Genomic DNA, 13,263 nt, shown 5'->3' with positions numbered 1-13,263 from the left:
GACACATCGCACATGTAATGCACGAAACTTTTGAACATACTGTACTCCAACTCATTCAATTAAAATCAACATATTCTTTGTTTTAAAATTAAGTTTGGTAGCGTTTGACTCAATTCATAGTGGTCTGCAGCACTTTTTTTGTTCATCGAAACCTAGAGAATGATATATATTTAAACGTTCGTCTTACCTGTGAGATACTCGATGACGGCTGCCATGTATACCGGAGAGCCGACTCCGATACGCAAGCGGTGTGTCCCCATCTTCAAGTACCGGTGCATTCGCCCTACTGGAAAAGTAACATTTGCTCTTTGCGACTTAGACATCGCCTTTTGGCGCTTCTTTCCTCCTCTAGCAGACATATTTCTTTGTGCCTGGAAACCAAATTTACACTGAAAACGCTAATGAAGCCAAGAATAATGTAAACACAACAATCCGGCACCTCTTGATAACTGGTTTACCCACAGATGTCGCCACCTTCTACAAGTTGCGATACATAGCACGAAGTTACAAAGACGACCAACAGATGTCGCAGCAACCGATCACCCACAAGTCCCGACTAGTAGTGCGATCTTTCGGTAGCGTGTAGTACTTATACAGCTATCGGCGCAACTTTAAAAAGCCGCAAGTGATTCCACTGTGCCATTAAAATTCCGTGGCAATGGATTCTGCAGCAGGGGGACGAAAGATGCTGCTAGACCAGTAATCCTGCTCATGTAAATTATTTGTTGTCTATTCCTCATTCTAATTCTATTTGTTGTTCTATACGGGAGGATTGAGTTTGCTCTGCCGACCATTCTGATTTTGATTTTCCTAAATGATTTCAGGTAAATGTCGGGAATGATTGTAATATGTATTAATTATTTTAAAGAAGTAGTTAATGGAAGCCAAATGCAGAGAAAATGCGCACTGTTAGAAGACAAGCAGCAATATATGTATTTATACACCGTACCACAGACTGTTAGGATCACTTAAGTGCTATGAATTCGTGAGGCTCAAGTTATTTAATAGGCCTCCTGAATCTGTACCAGATTTACCAGAACAAGGGTACAAACAATCTCTGCACGACTGGTGAGCTGTCCACTCATTCTATGACACAAAATAATTTATCAACTTTAATATAATACTGTAACGTTAATAACAAACCTATTTCTTTCTTTATTTTTCTTTTTTTAAATTATCACTTGTCATGTACCACGTGAGTGACATTATCTATTGCTGTAATGGTGATAATTAAAGAGACCTTTGGAGAGAAGAGAACCACTTGTATGAATATCAAGAGCTCAGATGGCAACCCAGTTCTAAGCAAAGAAGGGAAGGCAGAAAGGTGGAAGGAGTATATAGAGGGTTTATACAAGGGCGATGTACTTGAGGACAATATTATGGAAATGGAAGAGGATGTAGATGAAGATGAAATGGGAGATATGATACTGCGTGAAGAGTTTGACAGAGCACTGAAAGACCTGAGTCGAAACAAGGCCCCGGGAGTAGAGAACATTCCATTAGAACTACTGATGGCCTTGGGAGAGCCAGTCATGACAAAACTCTACCATCTGGTGAGCAAGATGTATGAGACAGGCGAAATACCCACAGACTTCAAGGAGAATATAATAATTCCAATCCCAAAGAAAGAAGGTGTTGACAGATGTGAAAATTACCGAACTATCAGTTTAATAAGTCACAGCTGCAAAATACTAACACGAATTCTTTACAGACGAATGGAAAACTGGTAGAAGCGGACCTCGGGGAAGATCAGTTTGGATTCCGTAGAAATGTTGGAACACGTGAGGCAATACTAACCTTACGACTTATCTTAGAAGAAAGATTAAGGAAAGGCAAACCTACGTTTCTAGCATTTGTAGACTTACAGAAAGCTTTCGACAACGTTAACTGGAATACTCTCTTTCAAATTCTGAAAGTGGCAGGGGTAAAATACAGGGAGCGAAAGGCTATTTACAATTTGTACAGAAACCAGATGGCAGTTATAAGAGTCGAGGGGCATCAAAGGGAATCAGTGGTTGGGAAAGGAGTGAGACAGGGTTGTAGCCTCTCCCCGATGTTATTCAATTTGTATATTGAGCAAGCAGTAAAGGAAACAAAAGAAAAATTCGGAGTAGGTATTAAAATCCATGGAGAAGAAATAAAAACTTTGAGGTTCGGCGATGACACTGTAATTCTGTCAGAGACAGCAAAGGACTTGGAAGAGCAGTTGAACGGAATGGACAGTGTCTTGAAAGGGGGATATAAGATGAACATCAACAAAAGCAAAACGAGGATAATGGAATGTAGTCAAATTAAATCGGGTGATGCTGAGGGGATTAGATTAGGAAATGAGACACTTAAAGTAGTAAAGGAGTTTTGCTATTTAGGGAGTAAAATAACTGATGATGGTCGAAGTAGAGAGGATGTAAAATGTAGACTGGCAATGGCAAGGAAATCGTTTCTGAAGAAGAGAAATTTGTTAACATCGAGTATAGACTTAAGTGTCAGGAAGTCGTTTCTGAAAGTATTTGTATGGAGTGTAGCCATGTATGGAAGTGAAACATGGACGATAACCAATTTGGACAGGAAGAGAATAGAAGCTTTCGAAATGTGGTGCTACAGAAGAATGCTGAAGATGTGGGTAGATCACGTAACTAATGAGGAGGTATTGAATAGGATTGGGAAGAAGAGAAGTTTGTGGCACAACTTGACTAGAAGAAGGGATCGGCTGGTAGGAAAAGTTTTGAGGCATCAAGGGATCACAAATTTAGCATTGGAGGGCAGCGTGGAGGGTAAAAATCGTAGAGGGAGACCAAGAGATCAATACACTAAGCAGATTCAGAAGGATGTAGGTTGCAGTAGGTACTGGGAGATGAAGAAGCTTGCACAGGATAGAGTAGCCTGGAGAGCTGCATCAAACCAGTCTCAGGACTGAAGACCACAACAACAACAACAATGGTGATATAATAATAATATGGTGCAGACGGTATCAATCATCCCGTTATGGCAATTAAATATTTCTCCTTCTGTGATCACATACAAATGAGAAGAATATATATTGTTAATAATAAAATGATGCTTCCTTGTTTTCTACAGAAACAGCATAGGCCTATATATTTTTTATTCCGTTTTCCTGCTGGAAGTCCGTTTACGAAAGCTTTTATGATGAGTACTGTCAAGCTGATTTCATTCATCAAGTGTCTGCAAAAATAAAGTCATCACATGCACACATTTAGATTCCCCTGAACTCCACGTGGAACTTCGTATAGTCATACTGAAAAGGTCGCTTGCTCACGTCCTGTCTGGCAACTCAACTAAAGCGCTGCCATCTCTTTCCCAAGCGAATGTGCTCCCCTTTCTCCCCTGGACACCCTGAGTTAGGGGAACACTCGGTGTATTAGACGCAGGAGTTCATCTGTCACTGGCAGTATGAAAATATGCTATTACGGCAAAGAGAATATTTCTTGGTCTGTCAGTGAAACACTGTGTTTTCTTAGGTAATGAAGTGCTCTTATTTTTCTACGTAGTCTTCTGATAGATCAATACATTTTGTTCAACGTTTTTCCTGCGAGAAGGATCCATTCGTAAACCGGAGGGTGTACAAAAACCAAGGACTGCCATAATCCTTTGAATGAACTCAAGAAGTTCTCCGGATACAAATTTCATCAGGGGTGTCAGATCTAATCAACTTGATTGGTGCTCCGGCAATGAAACCGCGAGATGTTGCTCTGCCTTGTACCGTCTCTATCTCCTTTATTAATCCTTCATGAAAAGAGATGTAGATTGAGGAGCAGTGCTCAAGACTGGTTAGAATGACGTTTCATTAACCCCCTATGAATTTGCATTCCATTGCCACCTGTTGACCGATATTTGAACTTCCTATGAATGCATAAAGTGTCGGTCGTGCAATGGTTATGGCTGAGTGTGACTACTTAGCCTTTAGAACTGTATACATTTTTTTCTAAATGTTCAAATAAGTTCTGGAATTTTTCCCTACTGAAAGAAGTTTCCATAATTTCAAAACTAGCTATAATTGTTAGTTAGCAGAATTACAGTTGCCACGACAAAGTTTCAAAAAGTCGTCCACGATAGTGGGCAAAGTGTCTATAGCCATCCTCACCTGTGGTTTCCTACGACAACCCATGTTTCGTCTGTGTGTTGGTTCTAAGTATTTGCTCTCATTTTTTTTTCAATAGGCTGTTGTTAGTAATTACTTGGAATTATTTCAACAATGATCAGGTATTATAAAGAGGAAACACTCAGTGTGGAAGATATTTTAGTAATTGTCGAAAATAGTAATGTATCTAATACTGAAGAACTTGAAGATAATGACAATTTTTCTTCACTAGCTGAGAGCAACGATGAACTTTCCCAGACAATGAATTATCTCGAAGAAGATTTAGATGAAGATATTCATGACAGGGAGCCAGATTTTGACGTGCTTACCAACAATCACATTTTGGAAGAACATATTTCTGTCTCAAGTCTTCGAGAGAATGCGCTGTCGAACAAGTTTATTGCGTACTCGCGGATTAAGGTACGAAAACGGACTATAGAGAAGAGAGGCAGACCTTCAAATGAAGTAACGCCAGTACATGTGCCTGCAAAGTGTATAAATGAACTAAAACTCGTGGAGGATATCGGATATGATTCTGACCATGCTTTGATCGGCAGAAATCGGTATCTAGATGCAAAAAATTTGGGTGCAAAGCTAAAACGCACATGCAGTGCATCAAATGCAAGCGCCATATTTGTACCGCAAGTGGGCACAATTGTTATCGCCAGTTGCGTAAAGATCCAGTGTCACGAGCATCATTTCACTTTTGTAAAGCGTCTGCTAATAAATTTTCGTAATTATTTTACAAATATATTATTTATATATTCCATTCCTAAAAAAATAGATGTCACAATAATTTTAGATACTGAGAGTACAGAATAAACAAGTTAGAAAACTATGAAAAATTATACCTTTAAATCCTCTGTAATGGAAGATCTGTAACTTGGATTTGGATAGTCCAATTTTGGTTTCATCTACACCAAAAAGTTTGTAAAAATAAATTCTCTTGGGCTACAAAATTCTCATCCCAGAGATGAAAAAGAATGACTGGAAGAATTAAGCTATCTTCCTCGGGGAATTACAGCTCCATAGGTGTCTTCCAATAAATCCCAGTCTGGCATCTTTCTTTCCTGAAACTATTGTATGATGTCTGGTTTTGCCACAAGGCCGCTTTTGCCTCTAATAATGTTACTTTACAATTCGCTCTTTGCTATGCGGACGATAATATATTTAAATGTGATAAAATCCTTACCGACCATGTTCAGACTCCAGATAAATCTCTCATTCAAAACAAACTAACATTGCGTTCAGGTAATTCATATTTCCACTCCTGGTACAATGGAAGTACATGAATTTCAACTGAGCTGCTTCTACCGAAAATTAACTTCCAGAACCACTTAACAAAAAACGAACTACGCTATTATAGCAACCACAGAGTTTACAGTATACAAAAAGTCAAAGATGTTAATTCACAAAGAATAAAAGCAAACATTACGCCAGACAGCTAACTTGAATAAAACTATTAAAATTTACGTCCCATTATTAATAAAATAAAGAAAAAAGCTGCAAATATCCTGTAGGTAGAGGCGTAAAGCCTCAAGATGGCTAGCCTTGGTACGTTTCAACGTACCGTCCTAAAAGGGTCTCGGCGCATACTCGTATAACTGTTCGTTATTGCCAAACTGCCACAACAAATGGTCAGTTAACTTCCAGTTCCTTGTGTGGCTTTTTCTTGTTGTGTTCGGATTCCGAATCCTGAATCTGGCCTTTTTATTTTACATTTCATCACATATGATAAACACACACACACACACACACAAAACGATGGTAACGAAATACGCACATTTCGTACACGCCACTAGCCAGAGATTGCTGGATTCTTTTGCACAAGACATGAATCGGCTTGACGTATTCGATTATCATCATAGAGATGGGCCTATAGTAGGTAAACTTCATAGTAAAGTGTTCAAATGGTTCGGATATCAGGGTTGGGGTTGGGTTGTTTGGGGAAGGAGACCAGACAGCAAGGTCATCGGTCTCATCGGACTAGGGAAGGACGGGGAAGGAAGTCGGCCGTGCCCTTTCAAAGGAACCATCCCGGCATTTGCCTGGAGCGATTGTAGGGAAATTACGGAAAACCTAAATCAGGATGGCCGGACGCGGGATTGAACCGTCGTCCTCCCGACTGCGAGTCCAGTGTGCGCCACCTCGCTCGGTTTCAAATGGTTCGAAATGGCTCTGAGCACTATGGGTCTTAACATCTGAGGTCATCAGTTCCCTAGAACTAAGAACTACTTAAACCGAACTAACCTAAGGACATCACACACATTCATGCCCGAGGCAGGATTCGAACTTGCGACCGTAGCAGTCGCGCGGTTCCAGACTGAAGCGCCTAGCTAAGTGTAAAACCGGATTTTTGTGAAGGAAGAAAATGATCGATGCAATTCCTTCTGTTGATATACAAATATAACATCAACATTTGAAGATCTGCCACAGCGCAATGGCATTGTCATAGCCTGGAGTGTATAGGGAATCTCAGCAAGTGCTATCCGCCGGCCGGAGTGGCCGTGCGGTTCTAGGCGCTGCAGTCTGGAGCCGAGCGACCGCTACGGTCGCAGGTTCGAATCCTGCTTTGGGCTTGGATGTGTGTGATGTCCTTAGGTTAGTTAGGTTTAATTAGTTCTAAGTTATAGGCGACTGATGACCTCAGAAGTTAAGTCACATAATGCTCAGAGCCATTTCGAAGTGCTGTCCATTACGCCAGTTAATAGATAATCGACGCAGAGTGAAAGCAGACACTATAGAAGAATCTCCTATAATGCTATAGCTGTTTCATGTACACTATGTGTTCGAAAGTGTCCGAACACCTGGCCGAAAATGACTTACAAGTTCGTGACGCCCTCCATCGGTAATGCTGGGATTCAATATGGTGTTGGCCCACCCCTAGCCCTGATGACAGCTTCCACCCTAATAGGCATACATTCAGTCAGGTGCTGGAATGTTTCTTGGGGAGGGGCAGCCCATTTTTCACGGAGTGCTGCACGGAGGAGAGGTATCGATGTTGGTCGGCGAGCCCTGGCACGAAGTCGGCGTTCCAAAACATCCCAAACGTGTTCTATAGGATTCAAGTCAGGACTATGTGCAGGGCAGTCCATTACAGGGATGTTATTGTCGGGTAACCACTCCGCCACAGGCCGTGCATTATGAACAGGTGCTCGATCGAGTTGAACAATGCAGTCGCCATCCCCGAATTGCTCTTCAACAGTGGGAAGCAAGAAGGTGCTTAAAACATCAACGTAGGCCTGTGCTGTGTTAGTACCACGCAAAACAACAAGGGGCGCAAGCCCCCTCCACGAAAAACACGACCACACCATAACACCACCGCCTCCGAATTTTGTTATTGGCACTACACGCGCTGGCAAGTGACGTTCACCAGGCATTCGCCATACCCAACCCCTGCCATCGAATCGCCACATTGTGTCGTCCGCAGCTCGTGGTCGTGTGGTAGCGTTCTCGCTTCCCGCACCCGGGTTCCCGCGTTCGATTCCCGGCGGGTTCAGGGATTTTCTCTGCCTCGTGATGACTGTGTGTTGTGTGATGTCCTTAGGTTAGTTAGGTTTAAGTAGTTTTAAGTTCTAGAGGACTGATGACCATAGATGTTAAGTCTCATTGCGCTCAGAGCCATTCGCCACATTGTGTACCGTGATTCGTCACTCCATACCACGCTTCTCCACTGTTCAATAGTCCAAATAGTCCAATGTTTACGCTCCTTATACCAAGCGAGGCGTCGTTTAGCATTTGCCGGAGTTATTTGCGGCTTATGAGCAGCCGCTCAACCATGAAATCCAAGTTTTCTCACCTCCCACCTAACTGGCATAGTATTTACAGTGGATCCTGATACAGTTTGGAATTCCTGTGTGATGGTCTGGATAGATGTCTGCTTATTACACATTACGACCCTCTTCAACTGTCGGCGGTCTCAGCCAGTCAACAGACGAAGTTTGCCTATGCGCTTTTGTGCTGTACGTGTTCCTTGGCGTTTCCACTTCACTGTCACATCGCAAACAGTGGACCTAGGGATGTTTAGGAGTGTGGAAATCTCGCGTACAGACAGACGTATGACACAAGTGACACCCAATCACCTGACACGTTCGAAGTCCGTGAGTTCCGCGGAGCGCCCTATTTTGCTCTCTCACGACGTCTAATGACTACTGAAGGTCGCTGATACAGAATACCTGGCAATAGGTGGCAGCACAATGCACCTAATACGAAAAACGTATGTTTATGGGGCGTACGGATACTTACACATAGTGTAAGTGACACACTTATGAGTCGGCAACGCACGAGGGACAAATACATGGATCAAAGAAATTTCTTAAAAAAGGTGCTGTAGTCCCCAGGTTCGAATATCGCCAGGTGCAAATATTTTTTTTCTATTTTAAATCTTTACCGAAATTATTCCGATTGTTGTTATTTTCAGTTAATTGGTTTCAATCTAACTTTTTATTATCAGTCTTTTGTTGCATAATTTTCATCATTGTACTCACTTTTTTACTAGCTATTTTTCTTCCTATCAATCTTCTTCCTTTTGGAATCTGTCGCCTACAGCCTGTAAATGAATTCGAGCCAGGACTGCCCATCGGTGAGTATCGCGTCAGCCCCGGTAGCAAAACGGGGAAGTTAACAGCTCACTTTTAGCGCGAAAACTGAATTTTTTTCTGTCTTGAGTATTTTCGTACAGGTGAGCTTTAATCGCCATGAGCAAAGCGAGCGTCATCAATAGTTCTGCCGCAGTTTGGTGACCACCGTTTTCTCGGATAATTGCACATGAAGAGATTGTGCTTAGGTTGGAGCGTAAATTCAGGGCTACAAAACGCGTCGTCTGCCGCACTTGTCATTGGTCGTTTAAAATCAGCTATAGACAGAGCATCTCGCGTTCCCGCCAACCTGATGGCAGCAGCTTCCAACATTGCTCCGCCTAACTTGAAAAGGATTTTAGCACTTGCGAAGTGGCCCGTCGTCATTAACCAAGCAGTAGGAGATGTGGCAACACTGTAGCGCCAAGTGACAGACAGTAATTGTAAACAGACTATAGATATTTAGGAATTTCAGTGATGGATCGCCAATGATAACATCAAGAAATAACGGATGCTTCCGCATTTCTACGTGTACGTTATATTTGTGTATGTCGAGTCAACTGCCAGTCCCTGTACCATTTGGATCTTCCTGTGTTTAGTTACAGTTCTTCTGGCACTGGGACTTTCTTTTATACGAGGGTAGTTTGATAAGTCTGGTAAAAAATAAAAAAAAAACGTTTTTTTCTTAAACCGAGTAAGAAGAGGACTGAGGTACTTTGGATGTGGTATTGCAGAAGGACGTTAAAAATTAAAGAGGACTGGAAAGACAAGAAAAGAAGAGGTTCTCTACAGAATTGACAACGGCACTGATTACAAGAAAGGACCAGACGATGGGACAATTGTGGAATAAGTTCTACATCTTCATCCTGTATCCCGAGAACCACTGTGAAGTGCATGCCAGAGGGTACGTCCCATTGCGTCAATTGTTAGAGCTTTCCCCATTCTATTCACGTATGGAGCGCGGGAAAAATGACTGAATGCCCCTGTGCTGTAACTAATCTATCTTATTAACCTCACGATCCCTGTGGGAGCGATATTTAGGGGGTTGTAGTATATTCCTAGTCTGTCATTTAGAGCCTGTTCGTAAACCTCGTTAATGGACTTTCTTGGGATAGTTTTGGTCTATCTTGAAGGGTGTATCACTTCAGTCCTTTCAACATCTTAGTGACGCGCTCCCATGGGTCAGCCAACCTGTGACCTTCCGTGGTGTCTTCTGTATACGTTAAATATACAGCGGCAGGGGTCCCAAACACTTGCGCATTATTCCAGAATAGGTCGCATGAGTGATTTGTAAGCAATGTCCTTTGCAGACCGACAGAATTTTCCCAGTATTCCACCAATAAACGGGTATAGTAACCGCTTTACCCACGCCTGAACCTATGTGATCGTTCAATTTCATGTCGCTACTAAGTATTACACTCAGGCATTTGTATGAATTTACCTATTCCTATTGTGACTCAGTGATATTTTATTCATAGTATACTATATTGTTGCATTTTGTAAAGTGCATATTGTTACATTTCTGAACAGATGAAGTAAGTTGTCAATGTGCACCACATTGAAATCTTATCAAGCACTACGTTTACATGTAACGCATCTTCCGAAAGACGAAAACCGAATTTCAGAAAAAGTTTGCTAGCCAATTTAAATATGGCGTCTGGAAAACAGGTGATCCAGTTTCTGATTCAGTCAACACCATTGTTATTTCTCTTCACTTATATCTTGCAGGTGAACAGGTTCATGCTCAGTTTCATATTTCTGCTTCTCCTTCACTGCACAGTAACTCAATATTAACCGAATGTTCTGAAAACAAGACGTGACTTGACAACCAAAGCACGTTTCAAAACCGTTTGCGTTTACATGGAAGCGAACATTGATTGCGGAATTGGAAAATCGGCAACTAGAAGCGGATTTCCAGAATCGATTTTGAAGTGTTTACATTGCCACCCAGAAGCGGTATTGGGAAATCGGTTTACGAAATCCGGGACTGAACATTTATGCAGATTCTTTCAGACAGCACTTCCTTATAGATGACTGCACCATTTGCGAAAAGTCTGAAGTTACTATTAATACGAGGTGTGGCTAGAAAAAAACCGGACTAGTACTGGTGAAACAATAAAACGAATGCAATAAGGCTGAAAGTCGCGTGGCCTGTCACGTGACTCTCGCTCCGCCTACTGCTCGAGTTTCATCTGCCTCCTGCACTCAGTCTGCCCGTGGCGTCTGTTTTAAGTAGTTGACGTTTTGTCTGTGCGTCGGAAAATGTTGAATGTACAGAAAGAACAGCGTGTTAACATCAAATTTTGTTTAAAACTAGGAAAATCTGCAAGTGAAACGTTTGTAATGTTACAACAAGTGTACGGCGATGATTGTTTATCGCGAACACAAGTGTTTGAGTGGTTTAAACGATTTAAAGATGGCCGCGAAGACACCAGTGATGACACTTGCACTGGCAGACCATTGTCAGCAAAAACTGATGCAAACATTGAAAAAATCGGTAAACTTGTTCGACAAGACAACAAGTCAACTCCTGTTAACTCAGACACTGCTCTGATTGTTAAACGGCGATCTTGTCGAACAAGTTTACCGATTTTTTCAATGTTTGCATCAGCTTTTGCTGACAATGGTCTGCCAGTGCGAGTGTCATCACTGGCAGACTGAGTGCAGGAGGCAGATGAAACTCGAGCAGTAGGCGGAGCGAGAGTCACGTGACAGGCCACGCGACTTTCAGCCTTATTGCATTCGTTTTATTGTTTCACTAGTACTAGTCCGGTTTTTTTTCTAGCCACACCTCGTATTGTCCGCAAGATTGTTAATGTAAAACATGAGCACCAATGGACCGAAAACTTTTGTGATACTAGAGTGAGATGTACAAAAGGGCAAAAATCGTAAGAAGAGTCAGAGATTGTAATACATCCAACAAATAAACAAGGACGTTGGGTGTAAGTGCTAATCTCAGAGATGAAGATGTTGGCATCGAAACTGGTCAGGGGCTCAGAAAGCGGAGTCTTACGGACAATTGTTCTTCATGCGCAGAGTACGCGACTGGAGCAGAAATGTTCCGCTCGCCGAAAGGTGGGTGTGGATGAATCAGCAGAGGAGACATTTAGACTATGAGTCATAATGAGCCATGACTGTACGGTTTCGCAGCTTCGGGATGTGACCGGAGATCCGTTACGGCTCAGTTAGAATGGATGGTATGGTGAATGTACTGTCTGCAGGCGACACGTCACAGTTTAATAGCCATTCTACATTCCAAGAGTTACTGGTGATAAGATCGAGCCTGAAAGGAGCGTAGAGCCTTCGGTGCTCTGTGGATCGGTGATGAGTCACGACAAACAATGTGTCACTCTGATGAGTGTGTGCAAGTATGTCCTGCCGACGCTGGCGCTCGAATTGACGGACTGGGCGCCAGCCGATGGTTTTAGAGGATGAGGGAAACACCTTAGATAATAGAGGATGTCCGGGCAGTAGGGACGAATATTAAAATGCTTTAGAACGCACAAAATTTTTTTTTTTTGCGATCTCATAAAGTAACTTCTCCCATTTATGTATGAAAAACCATATCCTCCATATGGTCACCCTAGGCCGCGCCGGCAACGAGCAGTGTGTTCATTGAAGTTCTCGATGACGCGTTCACAAATATCTGATGGGATGCCGTTAATAACCATTTTAATTTCGTCCCTCAATAGGTGTGCTGTTTGTGGTTTGTTCACGTATACGTTTCGTTTCAGAAATACCCACAAAAAGTCACAAGGTATACGATCGCATAATCTGGCTGGTCATTCCTGGTTGCCACGCAAAGAGATAACTTTTTGAGGAAACTTTTCATTCAGCAGAGCGGTCGTTTCACGGGATGTGTGACATGCCGCACCATCTTGTTGAAACCAAAAATCGTCATTTTCATCAATAAGAGGGATAAACCAAGCAGAAAGCATGTATCGGTAACGGTCGCCGTTCACAGTTTTTACCCAAATTCTGCAGTTCTGCTTACTGACGTACCCACTGAGGTGGGAGTGCACCTTGTCTGAGAAAATTATTCTTTTTGTGAAGTTCTCGTTCTCTGCTTGTCGAGCCAAGACTCATTGAGAAAATCGATGTCTCTTTCCATGATCTGTAGGCTTCAACTCTTGTGTAAGTTTAATCTTGCACACACGCATTCTCAGGTCTTTTGAAAGGATTACATGCAGTGAACTTGGTGATAAATTCAGTTGATGAATTCTGAGGCTTACGGTCACCTTGTCGCGCACGAAAGCAATGTTTTCTTGTGTTCGAACGTGGGTGGTTTGTTTTCATAACGTTTGAAACAGAACCCGTGGTCTCAAACTTCCGGATCAACTTCCGAACTGATGATCCGCTTGGAGCAGCATTACGTCCAAGTGTCACACGCAATTCACGAACGGTTGCGGTGGGACTTTCACTGTTTTTGTAATAACATTTTATCACTTGGATACGTTGCACAGTTGTCATCGGCTCCATGACGAAAGTAAACATCAAACAACAATGCTCCTCACACAAAAGCTCTCAGGCCACTAATAGGAAGCGTCGCAGATAACAAACATGAAAGAACCAGGGCTGGCAACCTTCATA

The 13,263-nt window shown here is 42.3% G+C and overlaps 1 protein-coding gene across 1 annotated transcript in view; it reads right to left on the bottom strand.

The window, feature by feature from the left end:
- The window catches only part of LOC124551586 (core histone macro-H2A.1-like), a 53,877-nt gene extending 53,413 nt beyond the window's left edge, over positions 1–464 (bottom strand). Inside the window, exon 1 of the mRNA XM_047126452.1 lies at positions 188–464. Within this exon, the coding sequence (XP_046982408.1) occupies positions 188–359 (172 nt within the window). The 5' untranslated portion in view covers positions 360–464. The remainder of the gene's footprint in view (positions 1–187) is intronic.
- Between the last annotated feature and the right edge of the window lie 12,799 nt (positions 465–13,263).

The sequence above is a fragment of the Schistocerca americana genome, chromosome 1 (genome assembly GCF_021461395.2).
Source record: "Schistocerca americana isolate TAMUIC-IGC-003095 chromosome 1, iqSchAmer2.1, whole genome shotgun sequence".
NCBI classification, from domain to species: Eukaryota; Metazoa; Arthropoda; class Insecta; order Orthoptera; family Acrididae; genus Schistocerca; species Schistocerca americana.
This window is presented reverse-complemented; position numbering and strand designations above follow the sequence as displayed.